Here is a 22,713-nt window from a genome sequence, read left to right as displayed (position 1 = left end):
CTGGAGTTGGGACCTGGGGCTCTTCTGAGGGGTCCGTGGGCCGATCCGGGCACTGCCAGTCTTGCAGTGACATAGGGGAGATGTCTCTCCCCAAAGGTCACGACCTTCTTTGTCTGGGGCAGCAGCCTCCTCCTTTGGGGAAGGGGACCGAGCGGGGTGGGCTGCCTGGGGAGGCTGCTGGACTCTGGGCAGACTTCGCCAGGCAGTTGGTCAAACTCTGCCAGTCAGTGGCACAGAGCCCCATCCCATGATGTCCCTTCCGATCCCTCTTGCTGCTTGGACAGGTCCACGGTGTTTGGTCAGAGTTGGGGGACCAGGAGGGCTGGGGCAGGTGGAGACTCCTCGGAGACTTGCAGGATCAGCTGGACTACCTGGTGCTGACCTTCTCTCTCCATCTCTGTTGCAGAACACAGACCTGTTTGAGATGATTGAAAAGATGCAGGTGAGGTGGGCTCTGGAGCCCGTTCTGGGGAGCCACAGAGGGGGCTGGACTGGGGGTGGGGGTCCCTTGCTGTATCTGCAGCCCTACATCTCTCTGAGGACGGGCCAGGAGCTCTCACAGACCGTGCCAGGAGGAGATGTTGGCAGTGTGTTGTCCAGAGCCCTTTGTCTGGGGTCGGAAGAGAGGATGGGGACTGATAGCGCCCAGCTGCCTGACTGACCCAGGGCGCAGGCCCCGCTTGCGTCTCTCCAGCTCCCATCCCTGTGTAGGTTGCTGGGGTCAGTGCCTCAACCCACCCCGCACATACCATCCCCCATCTCCCAAGAGGCATCACAGGCTCTGCAGGACCCTGTGTGGAATGGGGGGAGGGACAGATGCCAGGGCACAGGGCAACCAGAGGCTGGGCTGCAGGTCCGGGGAGGTGTTAAGGAACTGGGCAGCCCCCGCCCCCTCTGCCTGACCCCTGCCCATCCTCCACTCCCCAGCCCTGGTCTTCCAGGCCCTCATCTGTGTTTTTCGCTTGGGTGTGTGTTGGGAGGTGGCCGGGGGACTTGAACCAACCTCGGGAGCTTTCCTGCTATCGGTTCACCCTCCAAACCCCGTCTCCTGCCATCTTCCTGTTTCCCTGCCCCTCTTAGTCTTTGCATCTCCACCTCTCCCCCTCCCCCTCTCTCGCCCCCTCTCACTCTTCCTTTCTCTCTCCCTCTCCCTCTTGCTCTCAACAACACGTATCTGTGTAGATGCAGTGGCCTCCCTCCCCAGCTCACACACAAGCGTGCACACTGGCCCTGCCCCCACTCCCAGCAGTGACCAGAGCCCCGAGCCCTCCCTGCTGCTGCCAGCCTCCCGCAGCCCCCGTTCCCTCCAGGAGGGCCAGCCCTGCAGAGGCCTGAGTAACCCGGCGGCCAGCGCCCTGCCCTGGGAGCACCTCCACAGCACCATCTACCTGGAAGGGGTGCTGCTTCCAGCAGCATGGGAAGGGTGTGATGGGATGTGCTGCCTTCTCTTTGCAGGGAAGCAGGATGGATGAACAGCGATGCTCCTTCCCACCACCCCTCAAAGTAGGTCTGAATCTGGAACCACTCCACCCTTCTGGGGGCCTTTGGGTTCCTGAGCAGTGCTCTCCAAAGGGCTTGGGGATGGGAGGGGACGGGAAGGGGGAGGCAGACTCCCTCTCGAGGGGTCGGGGAAGTGCTGCCTCAGCCAAGCAGCCAGCCCAGGAGAATCTGCGCCCCCCTTTCGTGAAGTAGTCTTAACTGCGGGCTGGTGCTGGGGCCAAGGGGGAAGCAGGGTATACCCAGCCCCTGCCCTCTAGGAGGCTAAGGTGTGGAGAGCCCCTCCCTTGCTATAGGCCTTCATTCCAGCTCCTCCTCACCCCATCTGCACCACTGTAAACTCACCCTGCCTCTGCAGGCTTCCCCATCTCAAAATCGAAGCCCCATCCCTCGCGATAGCCTGCTGTAAAAGGTTTTCCTTGAAGCCACTTATGATCAGCAGTTGCAGGAAGGCTCATACCCAGGACCCAGGAGGCTTACGCTCCCCCTTTCCACGTAGCTCCTGCCTGGGACTGCTGAGGGGGAGGGGGAGAGACGGAGAGATGGGGAGGGGTAGCCTCGTTGTCCCCCAACCTTCATGAAGAGACTAACAGGAAGCTTGGGACCAAAGGAGGCGTGAGGAGGCTCTTTAGACTCGGAATTTTCTTGGGGTGGGAGCTGCATAGCCCCTCCAGGTAGGCATATGGTACCATGGTTGGTGATTTGGGACCCCAATAATCCAAGAATATCAGTGGCTGGGCTTAGGGGAGTGGACCCAGGGCTACAAGGATGAGGGTTAAAGTGGGGTTCATGGGCACAAGGCTGATGCTTTGTCTGAAACAGGGCTTCTCAAAGTGTGGTCCTCAGACCAGAAGCATCGGCATCACCTGGGAGCTTGTTGGCATATAAATTCTTGGGCTCCACCCAGACGCACAGCATAAGAAACTCTGGGGGTGGGGCAAAGCAGTCTGTTTAATGAGCCCTCCAGGCCATTCTGATTCACTGAGAACCACTGGTCCAGAGGTTTCTTCTGGGGATGCAGTGAGCCTCCTTTTCCCCAGGCAGGAGACCCAGAAGAGGCTGCCAGCACTCAGTGAGCTAAGCCTGCCTCAGTCCCTGCCTCGTGGGGTCAGCCCACATGGGATGGGGGGATGAGGACGCAGCCCCATCCGCAAGCCCAGCCCGGGGGTGCTGCCTGAACAACAGGTGTTCTGGGGAGGCTGGAAGTAAAGGGTAAGGACCCCACCCCAGTTGGGCCTCTGCCCTGCTTGTGTTTTGCAGACGGAGGAGGACTACATTCCCTACCCGAGCGTCCACGAGGTAACCGACTGGATCTCAATGAGCCCATCTCCATCCCGAGCCCAGGAGGCACTCCCTCAGGGAGTCTGGACACCCGGGTCCTCCTCCTCATCAAGAGCCAGACCACAGGCCTTGCTCTGGGTGTTGGAGACTCAGTTTACAAGCCCAAGACTTCAGAGCCCATGTGAACCCTTAGGCCTCTGAGCCAAATATGCCAGCCTCTCGGCCAATGTCATGCTCTCAGCTTTACCTGTCCCCGCACTCCCATCCTTTGAGACTGGGACATGGGGCTCTGTGCATCTGGGTCTGTGCCTGCAGTGGGAGGAGAAGGGCTGGAGCAAGTGCCTTGAAGGAGGTGGATATGAGCCCTGGGACCCACATAGGCTCTGGGCTGTCCCCTAGTACTCCTTAGCCATGGCAGAAGTGGCTCCAGGTCTGAATTGGGGGGTGTCTTGGGGCCCCCAGTGGTGTGCAGTGTGGGTGGCTCTCAGCTGAGTCCTCCTTCAGGTCCTGGGGCGAGAAGGGCCCTTCCCCCTCATCCTGCTGCCCCAGTTTGGGGGCTACTGGATTGAAGGCACCAATCACGAAATCACCAGCATCCCGGAGATGGAGCCGCTGCAGTCGCCCACGGCCAAGGTGAAGCTGGAATGCAACCCCACCGCCCGCATCTACCGCAAGCACTTTCTTGGCAAGGTGTGTGGCCCGCTGGTGTTGGGGGGCTGGGCTGGGTGGGGAGTGGGTCACAGCCCAGCCCTGGGGGAGGCTGGGCCTGGGAGGGAGCGGAACCGTGGGCTGGGCGGGCTGTCTGTCGCAGAGTCCAGGGAGCATGCGTAGTGGATTCACTCATTCAGTCAACAAACATTTATTGCAAAAGGCAGTGTTATGGCATAGTGGTTAACAGAGACTCTACCAGGGTTTGAATCCTGGCTCTGTCACTACTTGGGACATCAGGCAAGTCACTTACCCTCTCTGTGCCTCTGTTTCTTTCTTTCTTTCTTTTTTTTTTTTTTAAGATGGGGAGACTGGTTTTTTGTTTTTAATACATTTATTTATTTTATTTATTTTTGGCTGCATTGGGTCTTCATTGCTGTGTGTGGGCTTTCTCTAGTTGCAGCAGGCGGGGGCTGCTCTTCGTTGCGGTGCACGGGCTTCTCATTGCGGTGGCTTCTCTCATTGTGGAGCACAGGCTCTAGGTGCATAGACTTCAGTAGTTGTGGCACGCGGGCTCAGTAGTTGTGGCTCGTGGGCTCTAGAGCACAGGCTCAGTAGTTGTGGCGCACGGGCTTAGTTGCTCTGTGGCACGTGGGATCTTCCCGGACCAGGACTCGAACCCGTGTCCCCTGCATTGGCACGTGGATTCTTAACCACTGTGCCACCAGGGAAGCCCCTGCCTCTGGTTCTTCAACTGTAAAAACGGAGATGGTGATGATACCCACCTCATGCCTTTAATGCGATGATGTTTGTGAGGCATTTAGAATGATGTGCAGCACAAAGTGTCCGGCACAAAGGGCTCAGTCGGTGAACAAATAATGAGCACCAGCTGTGTGCCTGGTCCTGTTCTGGGCACCAGGTATACAGCAGCAAACAAAACAGACCCAGGCCGTGCCCTCAGGCAGCTTGAGGTGGGGAAGACAGTAATTCCATGGTGTGACCTGGATTGGTACAACCCCTGCCCCACCACCTGCCCCAGAGCCGGGACCCTGCCAAGTAACGACCTGTCCTAGTGTCACCCGATGACGACGGCGGCGTTCCAGGCAGGAGCTATTGGGCGAGGCTGTGGGAGCCGGAGGGGAGGTCACACGCTGGGACCTTGTACGTGCCACGTTCCATGCCGAGTGCTGTCTCTGTGTCAGTTTACAAACGAGGTGGTGGAATGTAGCGTGGGCTCTGGAGTCTCGTGGGCCTGGATGTACCTATTGACTCTTCTGTTTATTGATGGTGTGACCTTGGGCAAGTTAGTTAACCTTCCAGAGCCTGTTTCCTCGTCTGTAAAAATGAGGATGATAAAAGCATCGAGAACCATGTTTGGCACATAGTAAGTACTCAGTAAATGTTAGCTGTTATTACTACATCTTCATAATTACTCTGTGAGATCAGGATCATCCTAATTTTTGCAGAAAAGGAAACTGAGGCTCAGAGAGATAAAGCAACTTGCTTAAGTTCACACAGTTACTGAGCTAGGAGCTGGACATAACTCTGGCTGACCTTCCATTAAGACACACTAAGGGACGGGTCACGTTTCTAGCGTGTGTGCGTGCACTCGTGGGTGCTGGGAGGAGGGGTGACTCCTTGGGGTGTTGGGAAGCTGTGTGGGCTCAGTCTGGGCCCAGGGCATTAGCCTGATGCTGGTGGGTATTGGTGCTAAGGCGGGGGGACAGGGTGACTGAGACTAAACCAGCAGGCTCAGATGCAGGAGCCATTGCCTGGGGACAAACTCAGAACAGGGCAGGGGATTCCACCTGTGGGTGGGGAGAGACCTGCATCCCCAGAACCCACTGTCCAGAGGCTCTTAATTGGGTCTGGCAGGTGGTGGGGCCTGGGGGACTTTGTGGGCCTAGCATATAGTTGGTGCACAGAAAAGTTTGCTGAAGAAGTGGTGAGTGGTAGAATGAAGGTGGTGCCTTGGGCACTGGAGGATTGGAAGAGGTACAGGTTGGGGGGTCTTAGAGGAGGCATGATGACCAGGGTCAGGCTGGCAGCACAGAGAGGAGGGGCCCCAGGGGCTGGCAGAGAGGCCGGGCCATTCCCGGCTCCAGGTGGGGTGCTGGGGAAGCAGTGCGCCCTGTTCTGGCAGAGGGAGGAAGTTAGGGTGACCTTGTCATTGACCCACTGGGACCCTGAGCCCACTCTCCTTGGGCTTCTCTGGGCCCAGCCAGCGGGATCTGGGGAAACTCCGCACCCCGAGGACTTGGGTGCAGACCTCCTTGCCCAGTGCCTGCCACTCCCTCTGTGCAGATTGTGCCAGGCCTTTGGGGGTTTCCATCACTCTGCCCCAGGTCCCCGCAGACTGCCCCTGAGCTGTGGATTTGTGGCACATGTCCCCTGGCCCCTACATCTTTTTCCTCCTGCCATCCTTTGAGCATAGCTGTTTGTATTTAAACGGGGCTTCCTTCCACGATGACTCCTGGGGTGGGTGTGGCTGAGGAGCCAGCCTCATTCCCAGGGCCGGGCTGGCAGGGGAAACCCAGGGCCAGGTGGGGTGAAATCTGGCACTTCCGGCTCTTGGCTTTGGGGCTTCCCCACCTGGAGGTGCCAGACTGCCAGCTCCTCTCTGGGGGTGCCATCCCTGCTGTAGTTCCCCTGGGCCCTCGGGAGCATTTCTTCCCCACCCTGTGTCTTCCCCAGGTGAGGCAGGAGGACAGGAACCGGTTCGGTCAGCCGGCCAGTGTGTTCATGAGATGTTTCATTTCCTGATTCTCATGGGCCCTGGCTTCAGGGGCCACAGAGCAATCAGTTGACCAATCAGTCAGTTGACATTTTTTTTTAAACAAATAAATAAGTTTATTTGTTTAAAAAAAAAGAATATGAACAATCATATTCCTAACTTTTCTTGTTTCAAGGAGCTAAGAACAAAAAGTTAATGGAAAAGAACTGTATTTTATAATATTACAAATGTTGAGGCATTTTATAAAATGTGAACAAAAAATAGTTTAATACTAAATGGAAAAAAATGTCTGATTTTTAACAAGTTGACATATTTTTATTGAGCACCTACTGTGTGCCCAGCTCTGAGAGGGGTGGGGGCTGGGAGACAGCCATGCAGGTACAGATGTGGTCCTGACTTTGCTGAACACCCAGAGAGCCAAGGTTAATACAGACGTTCAGAGAACACCTACTCTGCACCGGGCACTGTCTCTTTCAGTGCCTGCCACCCTCCCACAAGGTAGTGGGCCTCACTCCCATTTGATAGACTAGGAAACTGAGGCACAGAAAGGTGAGGTGACCTTCTCAGGTTACCCAGCTGGCAAGTGGCAGAGCTGGGATTTGAATGCAGGTCTCTCTGAGGCAGACAGTGCTGTTAGCCCGGACAACTGCTGCCTGGTGAAGGACCCCCATCTGGGGGTGAGTTGGCTTTCTCGTCTGGTTTCTGGAAGCCTCAGGCTCAGCCTCACCCTCTCCCCTGGCCCCCGCCTCCCACCACAGGAGCATTTTAATTACTACTCACTGGACACCGCCCTGGGCCACCTTGTCTTCTCACTCAAGTACGATGTCATCGGGGACCAGGAACACCTGCGTCTGCTGCTCAGGTGAGGGTGGGGTGAGGGGACCTGTGACTCTCAGAATCTGAGAGCCCATCTTATTTTACCCACTCTTCTAACTGAGACCCAGAGAGGGCCAGGGATTTGCCTGAGGTTGCACCGCAAGTTAGTGCCCAAGCCAGGCCTGACCGCCTCATCACCTCTGGACCTCGCTGGGGTCTGCCCTCTCTGGTCTTACTTGGTGTGGAGGGGCTCCCACCTCCCTTTCGCACTGCCTCGCCCCTCAGCATGGGTCTTCTCCTCCCAGGACCAAGTGCCGGACGTACCATGACGTCATCCCCATCTCCTGCCTCACTGAGTTCCCCAACGTGGTCCAGATGGCAAAGGTGAGGCCTCTGATCCTTCATGCTGAGCCCCCCGTGGACACCCCAGGTGGGCACAGAGCTGGGCTGCAGCCTCGCCTTTGCACACCCTCATCTTTAGCCCCAGATCCTGGCCTGCCTGCTGTGGCCTGTCTCCAGGGTCCTGCCGCTCACGTGTTCCCACGATGCCCACGTGCTGGCTGTGTGCTTTGGGCACTCTTTAGAGCACCTTTTGGAGACAGGGGCTCCAGTTCTCTGTACCCCATTCTGAGTGACAGTGAGCCTCCTTCAGCCTTGGTTGTCCCCTCTTTGTCCTCCACTGTCCTCCCCCCAGACCTTGGCCAGGGAGGCCCAGAGGCCCCACCCTCAGGCCCTCCCTTATCTGCTCCCGCAGCTGGTGTGCGAAGACGTGAATGTGGATCGATTCTATCCTGTGCTCTACCCCAAGGTATGGCTGGATCTGGGCCCTGCTCACTGGGAGTGGGTGGGTAACTAGGGGGCCAAGCATTTATTGGGCACCTGCTGTGTGCAGGGCATTTTTCCTATGTTCTCTCACTTAAACCTCACAATAACCCTGCAAAGTCCACAGTTTGTGGAAGAGGAACCAGAGGCCCAGAAAGGGTTGGTGCCTTACCCGAGGATGCACAGCAGATAAGGAAGCCTGCATTTGAACCTCGTGCTGTCCTCCTTGGAGGCGAGCCTTCCTTACCTCTGGGAACTCTCAGTGCCATTTAGGGGCCCTCCTAAGGGTAACCTGTGCTCCTGAGCCAAGGCTCCACTGGTCTTGCCTTCTGACCCCAGAGGGGACCTGGGGAGAGAGAATAACACAGGCACCTCCATAGGTACCACCCCACAGACGGCAGCTGCACTTCCAGCTCTGGTGCTGGGTGCTGGGTTTGAGGCATTGTGACAATGTGGGATAAAGGGGAGGGACTTCTGTCTTCAGTGAGCCAGGGGGTTTCTGGAAAGAGGTGGGCCCTGAAAGACACATACAGCCTGTGGCTCTGACTGAATTCCAGAGTGAGGTGAGGTCGCTGAAGGGCGGGTGGTCCAGGAGAGTTCCCCTGAAGGAAGGGGCCTCAGAAATCAGGTCCTGCTTCTCAGTTACCGAAAGCCCAAGGTGAGAAGGGGAACTTGCTCAAGGCTCCACAGCACACTGTTGAGACTCGGCCTGTTCTAGAACGATGAGGTGGCTTTACAGAAGAGCCGGGGAACAAGTTGGGTGTTAGAGCAGAGTAGGGGCGGGAGTTTATGAGCAGAACTCAGGAGCAATGCGCTTAGCCTTTGGAATCCAACAGACCCGAGTTCGAGTCCCAGCTCTGCCATTTGCCAGCCGCTGACCTTAGCAAGTCAGTTCCTTAAGGTCTCGGAATGTCGAGATCTTCATCCGTGAGATGCAGTCTGCGGGAGTGCCTCCCTCACGGGCTTGCTCTGAGGAGGAAATGAGTGGATGCATGTGGAGTGCCTGGCACAGTGCTTGGCACATAGAGCAATAAACGGCAACTTGTAAAAGCAGCACGTTTCACCCATCATCCTGTCCCCGCAGGCCTCCCGCCTCATTGTCACCTTCGACGAGCATGTCATCAGCAATAACTTCAAGTTCGGAGTCATTTATCAGAAGCTTGGGCAGGTGTGCTCACCTCCTCCTCCCTGCCCCCCCCCCCCCACATCTGGCCGTGTACCTGGGACCTCAGACCTTTGCCAGGGAGAGCACCTGCCCAGGGACTCAGTTTCCCAGGAGCTCAGGAGCTGCCAGAGGTCCCCCTTCCAGCTTTCCTGGGTGTGAGTAGGTGGGTAGGAGGCCCAGCTCGATGACCTCTGCCCTCTGTGCATCCCTAGACCTCCGAGGAAGAACTCTTCAGCACCAACGAGGAGAGCCCCGCCTTCGTGGAGTTCCTCGAATTCCTTGGCCAGAAGGTCAAACTGCAGGACTTTAAGGGGTGAGCATTGGGGTGGGACAAGCAGAGGATAATCCGACCCATGCCCTTGGGCAGGGAGGGAGCCCCCGTCCTGGCCCCGCGGAGGCCTGGCTGGGGCTGGAGACTGAGCCGTGGCCTGGGGGGCCTGGGGCAGGTTCCGAGGAGGCCTGGACGTGACCCACGGGCAGACGGGAACCGAGTCTGTGTACTGCAACTTCCGCAACAAGGAGATCATGTTTCACGTGTCCACCAAGCTGCCCTACACAGAAGGGGACGCCCAGCAGGTAGCCTGGGCACCCACCCACCTGCTTCCCACCTGTCCTCCTGTCCCCCATTTACCTATCCATTCAGTGTCCACCACACCAGACTCAGTGGGCCCTGGGATAGAGAGATGGAAATGATCTAGTCCCCCAATTTGTGGCCTCTAGTTGGGGCAAGGTGACAAGCTACTACGATGTTGTGAAAGCCTCAGTTTCCACATCTGTGAAATGGGGATAATAATGGCACCTTCCTTATAGGTGAGCATAAGCGAGGGTATGCACCCAGAGTGGCTAGAACAGTATCTGGTACATAGCAGGAGCTCAGTAAATGCGAGTATTTTTACAGGAAATGAAGGGTATTGTCAGGTCACATGGGGGCACGTAGACTGGGCAGAGGTGGGAGTCAGGCAAAGCTTTCAAGATGAAGTGACTTTTAGGCTGCAAAGGAGGTAGGAGAGGGAGGAGGAGCATTCTGGGGGAAAGAATGGCTTCCCTCTTCTGCAAAGGCCTGGTGATGAGGAAGTGCAAGGCATGTTCCTGGAGCTGAACTTGGAAATTTGTCACCTTGTCCTAAGCTTTCTGCAGGGCTGCCCTCCTTATTTCCCCATGCCCCCACTCCAGGGCTACAGGGGGATACAGGGGTCATGTGAGAAAAATGGAAACGTTTATTCCTTATTTTTAATGTCTTTTAATTTTCTTTTAATAGATTCTCTGTTCATTTTAACAACAAAGATATATTGAGTGGAACTTATTTGTTCAAGAGGGGCCCATGTTTGGGCTATTTAGACAGGAGGAGGGTGAGAGGTAGGGCCTGGGGACCAAGAGCCCCGGCTTCAAGTCCCCTAATTCACTGTAGGGCCTTGCAAGTCACTTCTGTCTTGGCCTCAGTTTTCTCATCTGTCACAGGATTCCAAGAAAACGAAAATAATTTTAAGACAAGTTTCTCCCACATTTTTTTGGGGGAAGCAACTCCTTAGACATGCCCTCTGCCTACCCCAAGCCCCCCGCACCTCTGTGGGCACCCTCCCCACGCTTCGCGGGCCCCCGGCCAGGTGGTGAAGGCTGTGGCCCTGTGCACCCTCCCCACCCTTCGCGGGCCCCTGGGCAGGTGGTGAAGGCTGTGGCCCTGTGCACCCTCCCCACCCTTCGCGGGCCCCCGGCCGGGTGGTGAAGGCTGTGGCCTGTGCTCAGTTGCAGCGGAAGCGGCACATCGGGAACGACATCGTGGCTGTGGTCTTCCAGGACGAGAACACGCCCTTTGTGCCGGACATGATTGCGTCCAACTTTCTGCACGCCTACGTGGTGGTGCAGGCCGAGAGCGGGGGCCCCGATGGCCCCCTGTACAAGGTGGGTGATCTCAGAGCTTCCCAAGGGCATCAGCCACCATCCCAGCCCCACTCTCACTCACTGTGAGGCCTCTCTGAGCCTCAGTTTTCCCAACTGTAGGTAGGGGGACCGTCCGGAGGGCTCTGAGCCCCCCTCGTGCTCTGATGCTGGAGGAGTCCCATCCTGCCCTCGCTGCCCCCCGAAGTCCCTCCCCTCAGAGAGGCTGGTTACCCTCCTCCGCCCTTTAGCCTCCTCCTCCCTCTCCAGCCTCATGACTCCTGAGACCCTCCACTCCTTCCCACCACTCAAATTCAGGACCAAGGATGGAGGAGCTGAAATCCTGGGGTTCACCCATCCGATCGGCAGTCACTGAACCTCCCCCGCCAAGGGGCAGCCCTGTGCCCAGCACGGGGCAGGATAGGGAGGCGAATCAGTGGTTTCTGGCTGGTGTGGGGACTCCATGGGGACAGCTGCCCTCCCTTCCAGGTCTCCGTCACCGCGAGAGACGACGTGCCCTTCTTTGGGCCACCCCTCCCGGACCCTGCTGTGTTCAGGAAGGTGAGGGGCAGCCCCCAGCCCCCCCGTCGTGGGCAGAGCAGGACTAAATGGGTGGGGGCTGAGAGGGTGCACATTCTGCTGGACGAGGTCCTGAAGCCCCACTGTGTGCCAGGGCAGCCCGGCTCCCCTAACTGAGCAGCTGGGGCCTGGCTTTTCTGTTCATCTTGATAAAAACTGACTTTATTTTACAACGGCACAGAACAGACTGTATCCTTGTTTTACATGTTGTAGAGCAGACTCTGTGGCCTTTCCTCACTTCTGTTGTCTTTTTGACAATTTCAACCTTCTTCTAAAATGCTTGGGGAGAGGGGCACACATCTCTCTCACCTCTCAGGAGCCCTCACTTTGAGCCTTGGCTTCAGCACCCCCCAATCCCCAGACTGAGGCAGTGGGAGACCCCAACCCAGCTCTCCCGAGGGGTGGGCAGCCATGAAGGGCCTAGGGCTCACAGGTGCCTGGGCTGGGGAGCTGAGCCCAAGGAGATGCCCTTCTGGGAGTGAAGAGGGAAGCCCCCAGACCCCAGCAGAGCGTGGCTCCGGAGCCCCAGCCCCTTGTCTCTGTGTTCGCCTGACCCCCGCTTTCTCTTCTCCACGCTGGGGGCTCCCAGGGGCCTGAGTTCCAGGAATTTTTGCTGACAAAACTGATCAATGCTGAATATGCTTGCTACAAGGCAGAGAAGTTTGCCAAACTGGAGGTGAGTATGGGTTCTTGGGGTTGAATCCCCCCACCCCCTAGAATTTCAGCCCCTGGGGAGAGAAGTGTTATGTTCAGACCTTGGCCTTAGGGAAGGCTGCCTGGGGGAGGACAGATTTACAGATGAGCAGCACCAGGGTCAAGGGAGAGGAAGTAAGGGTTCGTAAGGAATGCTCAGGAGGGGCCTTGGAGGTAGGCGGGCTGCCACAGAGGACGCAGTGGAGGAGGGGCGTGGGGACATGAGGTCAGATCTTTGAGGGGCCACGTCGAGCCCTGGGGGCTGCCTGTGCTGCGGAGGGGCCTGAGGGAAGCCGTCTAGGCTTCTGGAGCCCAGGCCCACTTCCCACTCAGAGAAGGTGGCCGCGATTGCAAATGTGGGAAGGGCTGATCCCTGGGGTCTCTCCTAACGGCCCCGGCCTGGCCCTCAGGAGCGGACACGGGCCGCCCTCCTGGAGACGCTCTATGAGGAACTGCACATCCACAGCCAGTCCATGATGGGCCTGGGTGGAGACGAGGACAAGATGGAGAACGGCGGCGGGGGCGGTGGCTTCTTCGAGTCCTTCAAGGTGAAGAGCAGGGGTCTACCTGGGTGCGGAGGGGGACGGATGTGGTTGGCTAGGAATCTGGGCACGTGGTCGGGCTAGAGTCGGGGGATGCCCTTAGCGACAAGGTGTGGGGGTGTGGCTAGAGGTGAGCTCACGTTGGAGGTGGAGTCGGGTGGGGGCGTGGCTCAGGGTGGAGTCAGGGGTGGAGTTAATAGGCGTGAGCTCGGGCTAGGTGGGCACGCACCTGGGGTAGAGTCTGGGTGATGGTGAGCCTCTGGGTGGACCTGGGCTTTAGGGTGGGCTTAGACTTGGGGGGTGTGTGGTCTTGGCCTGGGGTAGAGCTGCGGTTGGGAGTTGTAAGGTGGGCTCTGGCTGGGGGAGGAGTTGATGGTTGGAGGCGGGGCTAAGCTTGGGGGCGGAGTCTGCCTGGGAGCTGTGCTGAAGGTTGGAGCCCTCTGGTGCCAAGGGTGGTGGCTCCCAGGTCAGCAGGCAGAGAAGAGAGGAGGAAGCCTCTGTCCTGACCCAGAGAAAGAAACAGAGGTCAGGGGAGGGAGGTGAACGAGGGGCTATAGGAGAGGGACCTGGTCTGCATGACCTTAGGCCGTGTGCCCCACCCTGGCTATCTCTGGTTTAGCTTAGTGTTAAGAGCATAGACACCCTGGGTTCAAATCCCAACTCTGCCACTTACCAGCTTGAGCATTCTCTGAGCCTCAGGTTTTTTTATCTGTTGTTTAGGGTAATGGCAACTTACCTCATACAACTGTTGAGAATTATTTGTGAAGCAGTTAGATCAGTGTAATCTAAGTTAAGAAGGAAAATGCAAAGCCCTGCCCATCTACCTCAGCAACTATCATCCAAAGTGAGAGGCAGAGGCGGAGAGAGTTCCTCTTCCCCCCACAGGGCCTGGACTCCCCCAGGCTGCAGGTCCCCAGGCGGTGGCCTCTTTGCCACTGTGTCCTCCACCCACAGGAGGAGGACTGCCCATCCTCCAGGTGCCCAGCAGGCTGGCGGGGCCTCACCTTTACCCCAGGGCAGGCCACAAAGCTAGAGGTGTGGGTTTGCATGAGAGGATTAGCCCAGCTGCCCAGGCCTGCCTTGGGCTGAGGCGAACAGAACGTCTTTGAGAAAGAGGCTTGAAGAGAGCCCTGCCTCTGCTCACTGGAGACAGGGAGTGGGTGGGAGGAACACGGACCTGGGGCGTCTTCTCTGAGGGGGGGCTCCAGTGATCCCACATCTGGTGAGTGCTGGATGGTGGACCGGGCTTAAGTTACAGACTTTCTTAGAGGCAGCGCAGCCCACGGTCAAGGGTTTGGGTTTGGCATCTGGGTTCCAGACCCACCTCTGCTTCAGTTTCATCACGTGTAGAATGGGCTTGGTGGCAGTGCCTGCTTCCTGGGGCGGATTGAGTGAGAGCGAATGGAAAGTACCCGGCCCTGAAGTGAGCATTCAGCGCAGATTGACTGAAAAAAGCAAGGAAGGGAGGGAGGGAGGAGGGAAGAAAAGCAAGGAAGAAAGCAAGCCCTAAGAGACGCTAAAAGGAGGGAATTGGGGTTTCTGGAGGTCTCTCTGTGCACGCTTTTGCTCATGACCCAGTGTCTTCTGCGGTCTTTACAACAACTGCACAACAGGTCATGAGGCTCAGAGGCTCAGAGGTGTGGAGTGGCTTGCCCAAGGTGACCCAGCAAATTGGTGGCAGAGTCAAGGCCCACAATACCCCTGGCACATGTACAGGTCCTGACTCTTGTGTGGTCTCATGGGAAGGGACTTCCTGGGGTTACCGAGATTGGCGTCAGTGGCTCCTGGGTTTCCCTGAGGGGGTGGGGCCTTACGAAACCCCTACTGCCACCTTCACAGCGGGTCATCCGGAGCCGCAGCCAGTCCATGGATGCCATGGGGCTGAGCAACAAGAAGCCCAACACCGTGTCCACCAGCCACAGCGGGAGCTTTGCGCCCAACAACCCGGACCTGGCCAAGGCGGCTGGAATAGTGAGTGCCCTCCCCCAGGGGCCCCGCCTCCCCCCGCTGCCCTGCTGTCCGAGGGCTCATCCTGGGCTCTAGGCTAGGTCTAGCCACTGCCCTCCACGGGGTCAGGTGCCCAAGCTGTGACACTGGGATGCTGAGAGCCTGCATCCCCCTCCCCAGCTCCTCGGCCCACCCCACCTCCTGGCCCCTTATTCAGCTGTGTCTGTTCTGGGGCAGCTTCTGTGTCACATTCCTTATGAAGCACCTACTGTCTGTCATATGCTGGGGATTGGGCTGCTGTATGGACACCTCCTGTCAAGCCTTGAGTTTCTGGGAGCACCTATTGTGTGTCAGGCTGTGGGCACGCACTGTGTGTCAGGACCTGGATTTCTGTGTGAGCATCTGCTGTATGCCTGGCTCTGAGATGCTGGTGGGTACCGCTGTGTGTCCAGACTTGGGCTGCCATGTGAGCACCTACTGTGTACTAGGACCCGGTTGCTGTGTGGACATGTATCTTGTGAGCATCTACTGTGGGCCTGGCCCTGAGATTCTGTGAGCCCCTATTGTATGTCAGATCCTGGGCTACTGCGTGGACCTAACTCTGTAAGTGGCTGCTGTGTGCCCAGCCCTGAGCTGCTGTATGAGAATCCACCATGTGTCAGGAAATGGACTGCTGTGATAAGCCCTGGATATCAGTGAATACCTTCTCTGTGTCAGGAGATGAGCTGTGTGAGCACCCATTATGTGCCAGGGCCTCTGTGGTTGTGCCCACCTATTGTGTGTCAGGACCTGGACTTCTGTGTGAGCCTCTCCTGAGTGAGCACCTACTGTGTGATTACTTACTGTCTGCCAGGCTCTGTGGGATTCTGCTACTAATACTCAGGGGGTGTGCTGGGCACAGAGGATGAATGAGGCCCTCAATTGTGGGCCAGTCTGCTTTCTGCTGCCCAGTGGTCACCCCCCAGCACTGCACCTACCGCTCTGCTGCCCCTTCCCCATCCATCCTTCCTTCCTTCCTTCCATCCATCCGTCTGTCCATCCATCCATCCATCCACCCACCCACCCATCATTTACTGACTGACTGCTGCATGCCAAGCAAGCCCTGTGCTCAGTGCTGTGAGGCTGTGTCCTGTGGCAGGAGGGACCCCCTCCACCCCACCCCTGCCCCATGGGCTGACCTGGCCAGGGAAGCAGGGTGAGTCCTCTGTGTTCCAGCAGTCACCAAGCCCACTGTCACTGGAGAAGCAGGCCCACCCTCCTCCAACCCCAATTCACTAGCCACTCCCTTCCTTCCCCACCAGAGTGGCCCAGCCTCCTGTGGGTGGCTGTAGAGGGGCCCCAGGGACAGGGCCAGACCAGCAGCACCCACCGTGGCAGTAACCAGACCCATTTCTGTTTTTGTTTTTGCACAACTGTCCCCTCTCTTCATGTTGCTTCCTTTTCCTTCCACTCTCTCCTCTTTGCTTGTTTTCCTCTTCCCTTTCTCTCTTCCCTTCCTCCACCCCCTGCCTCCCTCCACCTTCTTGCGCTTGTGTATTCTGTCCTCTTGCACCTGTCTTTTTACTCCCTCTCCTCTTTCGAACTGTTTTCGCCCTTGATTTTTCCTTTGTGCCTGCCCCTCCCTCTCCGTCTCTGTCCGTCTTGCTCCCCGGGTCCGTCTCTGTGTCTGTCTGTCTGTGTTTAACTCTGCACCCCTTCTCATGTGACTGTTTGTCAATCTCTCTCCTCTGTTCTCTCTGTGTCTCCTCCCACCTCTTCTCTCCTTCCCTTCCCCGGCCTTGTCTCTCTCAATCCCCTGCCCCACTCTCTTCTTTGTCCCTGTCTGTCTGTGTCTGTCTGTCTTTCCCTCCTTTCCCTGTCTCGTTTCTCCGTGCCTCCCCCTCCCGCCATCTCTCTCTCTCTGACTCTCTCTATACCTGTCTCTCTCTCTCTCTCTGCTCCCACCCTCTGCTGCTTGCCAGTCATTGCTTATTCCTGGGAAAAGTGCAAGTAGATTCGGACGCCGGGGCAGTGCCATAGGCATAGGAACCGTGGAAGAGGTTGTCGTCCGCGGGGCCGCCGTCTCTGGAGGCTGCCTGCACGCGCTGTTCTCTGCTCGCTCTCAGGACGGAGGCCATATTGGGGACGTTGCCCCCCTCCCCCCGGGACAGGCCCGAGGGCTGGCAGGATGGAGTGCCAGCAGCTCTGATGGCACTCAGCACCTGCTTTGGGGCCTGGCACCTGTGCCAGTGCCAGTGTCCCCCCCGCCACCAGGGGCTCTGGCCCTGCCGTGACCCCTGGGACTCTGGCCCAGTCCCTGCCTTTAGGATCTGGTACCTAAAGACCCTCTGTCCAGCTGCACGTCCCCCAATATCGCCGGTTCTGCATGGAGCGCCATCGCCCTCCTCTGCCCTAACTCCCTGTCCCGACCGTGAACTGGCCTGGGGGTTTCTGCCCATCTGTGCCTCCATGGGGCCCACTTTCCCGCCTCCCCAGAGAAATGGGGGACATGCTTCTGGTGCCTGGGGCATCCCACCATAGTGTATGTGTAAACTGGGCTGGGGGGCGTCTTTCAACTGCTGGGCCAGAACCTCCCCCAGCCAGTTTGGAGATTCCGAGGTGTAGCAGGGGGCAGGGGCTTGGGTTGCCTCACCCACTCTCTCCCCACTGCCCGTAGGCTGCAGGTCCCGTGAAGTCCCGGGGGCAAAGGCAGCAGTCATTCCGAGGACTTGGCCTCCTCCAATCCCAGCCCAGAGCGGCTGCCCAGCTCCCTCAGGCTTCTGCTCTTCTCCTGCACTAAGATGCTGGGTCCAGACCTGCTGTGTGACCTCAGGGGGGCCTTGGCCCTCTCTGGGCCTGTTTCCTTATCTGTAAATTAGGACGGCTCTCTCTGGAGATGGACAGTTCTCTCATTTTTCTTGCTCGTTGTCTCTGCTTCAGGGCCTGGGCAGCAGGGCCCCAGGGTGGCATGTGGGGGGCACGGGGGCTCCTGGAGCAGGTGGGTACTGAGTTGGGACCTCTCCCCGCAGTCACTGATTGTCCCTGGAAAGAGCCCCACCAGGAAGAAGTCGGGCCCGTTCGGCTCACGCCGCAGCAGTGCCATCGGCATTGAGAACATACAGGAGGTGCAGGAGAAAAGGTGGGTGCAGCAGAGGGGGTAGGATGGCGTCCTGCGTCTCCTCTGGCTCCCCCTGACCCCCTGTCAGTGGCAAAGCACAGCAGGCAAGAGGGAGCTCCCACCCTTCTCCCCCTCTGTCCCCACCGGTGACAGCTACATGGTCAAGTCCCTGCTCTGCGTCAGGCACCACGGCCAGCTCGTCACCTAACATGAAGCCCTATCATCCAGTCCCAGCTCTGCCGGCTTCCAAGGGGTCACACCTTGCACATCAAGGAGCCACAGGTCAAGGGGTCAGGGGCCTGCCCAGGTCACACAGCTGGTGAGGGGCAGAGCTGGGATTTGAGGCCTGGTCCATGGAGGTCTGTAAGTGCATCTGTGTGGGCGGGGTGTGGACAGCACACTGTATTACCAGCAGGGAGCCTCCAGGAAGCAGAGTTCCTGGGGGTGAGTCCTGTCTCCACCACACTGGGGCTGTGTGACCTTGGGAAAGTCACTGTACCTCTCTGAGCCTCACTGTCCCAATCTGAAAAATGGGGATAAGAACACAACCAACGGCATGGTGCTGCTGCGAGGGTGTGTGCAGTGCATGTGAAGCAGGGAGCAGGTGCACTGAGGCCTCAGGAGTGGAGCTGGCACTGTCCTCGAAGGCAAGAGAGCCCAGAATCCCATGAATCCAGGGTTCGAGTCTTGGCTTCGCCATGTCCTAGCTGCATGTCCCTGAGCAGGTTCCTTCCCATCTCTGGACTCCAGTTTCCTTATCCATAACGGGGTCTTAAGTAGGTGCTCCCACAGCACCTGCCCCCTCCTCGGCCAGGCCAGCCCAGGAGCTGCAGGGACTGCTCTGGGGCTGGCCCCTGAGGATGTGGGGTGTGGGTACGAGGCAGGAGGCACCCATGACCTCCCCTCACCACCTGGGCCTCCTTCTACCCTTGATGCCAGGCCTGGTGCTGAATCCCCCCGCTGCCCCCATGTGCCCCGCAGGGAGAGCCCCCCGGCTGGCCAGAAGACTCCAGACAGCGGGCACGTCTCACAGGAGCCCAAGTCGGAGAACTCATCCACTCAGAGCTCCCCAGAGATGCCCACGACCAAAAACAGGTTGGGGCTTGGGGCATGCTGAGCCGGGGGGCTTGGGTGTGGCGGGCCCATTCTTTCTACCCCCTGTCTGGGCCCAGGCCTGCCAGGAGTGTTGACACAGCCACACCACAGCGGCAGGGGGCCTGACTACTCTCCCAGGTCCTCCTTTGACACACACCCGCTGAGCACTTTGTGCGTGCCAAGCTCTGCAAGACAGCAGTGAGCTGGACATACACGGCCCCTGCCTCGTGGCGCTGACAGTCCAACCTAACATAACCTAATAAGCTACTTCCAGATAGTGATGATAGAAAGATAAAGCAGAGGATATGATGAAGAATGGGTGGGGGTGGGGCGTTAGGTGGGTGTTCAGGGAAGACATCTACCAAGGGGTGGGGTTTGAATTGGGAGCTGAGTGAGGAGTCAGCCCTGTTAGGTCTGACTTACAGTGGCATGGCAGAGGGAAGAGGGTTTCAGGTAAGAAACACGGCAAGTGCAAAGGCCCTGAGGCATACTTGGTGCAGTTGGAGCTGAATGAGTGAGGCTGGGCCCAAGCGGACACCGGTAGCAGAGGGGATGAGGTTGGAGAGGTGGGTGGGGGCTAGGTCACGGCTTTGAAGGCCATGTGAGGACTTTGAGACTGGCAAGGAGGCTTTGGAAGATTTTAGTTAAGAGGAGTAGTGGTGCTTTAACAAGCTGACTGTGGTCAGCATGCGAAGGCTCTGAGGGTGGAGGCAGGAGCAGACTCAGGGAGGCCAGCCAGGAGGCTGCCCCTCTGTTCAGTGCTTGTTGGCTGAGCCCCTTCTGTGTTGGCTGCGGCGGGTGAGGGGGCTGTTGAGAGGACCCGGCCTGGGCTGAAGAGTCAGACGGGTGAACAGAGAAGCAGGAAAGGGCCACAGGGACAGGGAGAGACAAAGCTGAGCAGAGAGGGTCATTCCCACAGCAAAGAAGAATCAGAGAGGGCCTCCTTGAGTAGGCGACCCCTGGCTGGTTTTTGAAAGGTGAATTTACTTTTTGGGATTTGAGGGAAGGAGTGAGACTCCAGGTAGGAGACACAAAGGCCCTGAGCATGGGACAAAATTGTGAGAGAGTTAAAAGAGAGTAGACTGTGGAGTTGGAAGGCCTGGGTCCTACCGGTTCTCCCACCTGTGGCTGCGTGACCTTGGGCTGTGTGCCCATCCTGTGGCTGTGTGACCTCGGGCTGTGTGCCCATCTTCTCTGTGCCTCGGTGTCCGCTCCTCTGTAAGATGGGTCTAATAATGATAGCAATGAGATAACTAGGGTAAAAGCACTTAGAACAGTGCCTGGCACAGAGCAAACCTGCACTAGATGACAGTATTGTTGTTAATAGTTACGATTGAACATCCAGCCGAGGAAATTGGACTTTATCTGGGGCAGTGGGGATCCAGGAGAGGGTATTGAGCAGGGGAGGGCATGATAGGATCCGCGTGTTAGGAAGGACAGTGGCATCGGGGAGGCTCAGAGCCCCAGGGAGCTATAAGAAGCCAAAAAGGCCCTTGGCTGGCTGCAGGCTGGGCCGCCCTGGGCCGGGAGGGCAGGGGCATGGGGTCTTGGCCCAGGAGGTGCCCAGTGTGGATGCTGGCTGATAGGACGCTGTCTGTGGCAGAGCGGAGACAGCAGCTCAGAGAGCAGAAGTGCTGAAGGACTTCTCCCGCTCCTCGTCCAGTGCCAGCAGCTTCGCCAGCGTCGTGGAGGAAACAGAGGGTGTGGACGGGGACGATACAGGCCTGGTGAGAGGCCCAGGGAGGGGAGGTGCCCCACAACGGCCTGAAGGGGGTACTCTTTGGTCCCTGGAGATGCTCTGGGTTGAAGCATGAGGCTGGGTGTGGTTGAGTTGTGATCAAGGGACTCAGCCCAAAGGAGTAATGCAGACTGACCTTCTCTTACTCTAAAGCCTTCCATGGCTCCCCAGTACCCCCCACAGCCCAATCTCTGAGTTCATTGAAAATCTAGCCCCTCCCTCCCCAGCCTCGTCTCTTACCACCTCAGCCATTCTGCCCTCCTCTGCAGTCCCCAAACCAGCCAGGCTTTACTCTACTTCTGGGCCTTCGCACATGCCATTTCCTCTGTCTGGAGCACTGCCTGCTTCCTCCTTCCCACTTTGTCTGACTGACTCGTATTCATCCTCCTCAGCTCAGCCTCATATCACCTCCTCCTGAAAGCCTGCCTTCCTGGTCCCAGGGTAGGTTAGGAGCCCCCTTTACACTCTCATAGACCCTGGGCTCTGTCCTTGGAACCTGTCTGTCATGCTTCACTCAACAGTCCTTCGGCGAGCGCTGTTCCTTGCCACGCCCCATGCCAGGCCCTGCATGGGCAGAGGGGACAGTGCAGACCAAGGCCTTGCCCTGTGGGGCTTGTACTAGTCTCTTCACAGCCTGTCTCTCCTCTCAACTTCAAGCTCTCGGGGGGCTGGGACCTTTCCTGGTTTCTCTCGGTGGCTTGGCTTACGAGAACATCAATACATGTTTGCGGAATGAATGAATGGGAGTGCACGTGTGCGTGTGCCCGCGCGCGCCTGGGTCCGTGTCTGTTCCCACTCTGTTCTCCTTTGGTCCCCCCTGGGGCAGACACTGCTGGGCCTTCATCCTCTTTGCAGAGGGGCAAGGGTGGGGGGGGGGTGGATTGCAGCGGCGAGGGGGTGGTGAGGAGGGGAGAGGGGAGCCAAGCCAGTGCCATGGCCAAGGGCTAACCTCCCTCTTTCTCTCCTCCCCCATCCCCAGGAGAGTGTCTCGTCCTCCGGGACGCCCCACAAGCGGGACTCCTTCATCTATAGCACGTGGCTGGAGGACAGTGTCAGCACCACAAGTGGGGGCAGCTCCCCAGGTACTGGCCAGGCAGGGGCCAGTCTTGTGGTGGGCCGGGGACAAGGCTGGGCACAGAGGGTCAAAAGCAGTTCTCAGGCCCCAGGTGGTGGGTGTGTGATGGGACTGCCCCTGACACGGGGACGGTGGGCTGGTCATTATCCAGCCTAGGGTGGTTGGTGGCTTGGAGGGCTGGTGGTTTCCAGAAAGGCCTTGGAGGATGATGCAGGAAGGGGGGGTAAAGAAGGGAGTTAAGGGTGGGAGTCCCAGAGGGAGGGGCTCGGTGGGGTTGGGGAGCACTGGTGCCGACCGCCCATCCATGCCCCCCGTCTCCCTGGTGCCTCCCCGCGGCCAGTGAGGTGGCTCCCTCCTGCCTCCCTCCCCAGGCCCCTCTCGGTCACCCCACCCAGACGCCGGCAAGTCGGGGGACCCTGCATGTCCCGAGATCAAGATCCAGCTGGAAGCATCTGAACAGCACACGCCCCAGCTGGTACGCACAGCCACCAGGGGCCTGGCCACGGTGGGGACAGGTAGCCTGGAGCCTGGCCCTATGGGGAGCCCTACCTGGGAGGGGGATTGGCTGTTGGGGAGAGGCATCAAAGCGACCAGGGGTCCCCAGGGATGGGAGCTGGACCAAGGGGCCCCCTTAATCCTGGAGGGTTGGGCTCGTCCAGCCTGGGCACAGCCAGTGACTTCTGCTTGCATGTATCTTCCGTGTCATCTGTCCTGTCACCTGCATTGCCACCATTCTCTGTGCAGGGCTGTTAGCCAGGAGGCCCCTCTGAAGGTGACACTGAGCAGGTCAGCACCAGCCCTCAGCTTCTGTTTGGTGGGGAGAGGGCGGGGGTGGGCCAACTTCTTTCTCTTCCTCTGTCACCTCTCTTGGGTCAGAGCTATGTGTCTAGGTTTGAGTCCTCTGCCACTCAGTTGCTAGGTGACCGTGGGCCTCACTTTCCTTATCTGTACAATGGGGCTAATAAATGCTGCCTCACCTCTGCCCATGAGTTTCTGGGAGGATCTGATGGGAGCCTGAAAGGGACTTGGGAATTGTTGGGAGGGAGGGGTCTAGGAGGGTTCCCAGTGGGATGGAAACACCCAGAGCCTGGAACTCCAAGGGTGGGCCC

The 22,713-nt window shown here is 58.2% G+C and overlaps 1 protein-coding gene across 1 annotated transcript; it reads left to right on the top strand.

Moving 5' to 3' along the window:
- The first annotated feature begins 409 nt into the window (after nt 1-409).
- On the top strand, nt 410-21,561 carry RAP1GAP (RAP1 GTPase activating protein). The gene is given in 21 exon segments (XM_060080616.1): nt 410-442; nt 1,456-1,503; nt 2,758-2,796; nt 3,283-3,468; nt 6,919-7,022; nt 7,282-7,360; nt 7,731-7,784; nt 8,883-8,966; nt 9,176-9,276; nt 9,410-9,539; nt 10,707-10,862; nt 11,328-11,399; nt 12,007-12,093; nt 12,521-12,658; nt 14,492-14,623; nt 16,561-16,815; nt 17,608-17,717; nt 18,678-18,791; nt 20,395-20,434; nt 20,437-20,518; nt 21,509-21,561. Coding segments are annotated over 21 exon segments (2,082 nt in total). The 5' UTR covers nt 410-424.
- The last annotated feature ends 1,152 nt before the right edge of the window (nt 21,562-22,713 follow it).

This window comes from Mesoplodon densirostris, chromosome 2 (genome assembly GCF_025265405.1).
Source record: "Mesoplodon densirostris isolate mMesDen1 chromosome 2, mMesDen1 primary haplotype, whole genome shotgun sequence".
In the NCBI taxonomy this organism is placed as follows: domain Eukaryota; kingdom Metazoa; phylum Chordata; class Mammalia; order Artiodactyla; family Ziphiidae; genus Mesoplodon; species Mesoplodon densirostris.
The sequence above is the reverse complement of the archived record's forward strand: the minus strand, read 5'-3'. Positions and strand labels throughout refer to the sequence as shown.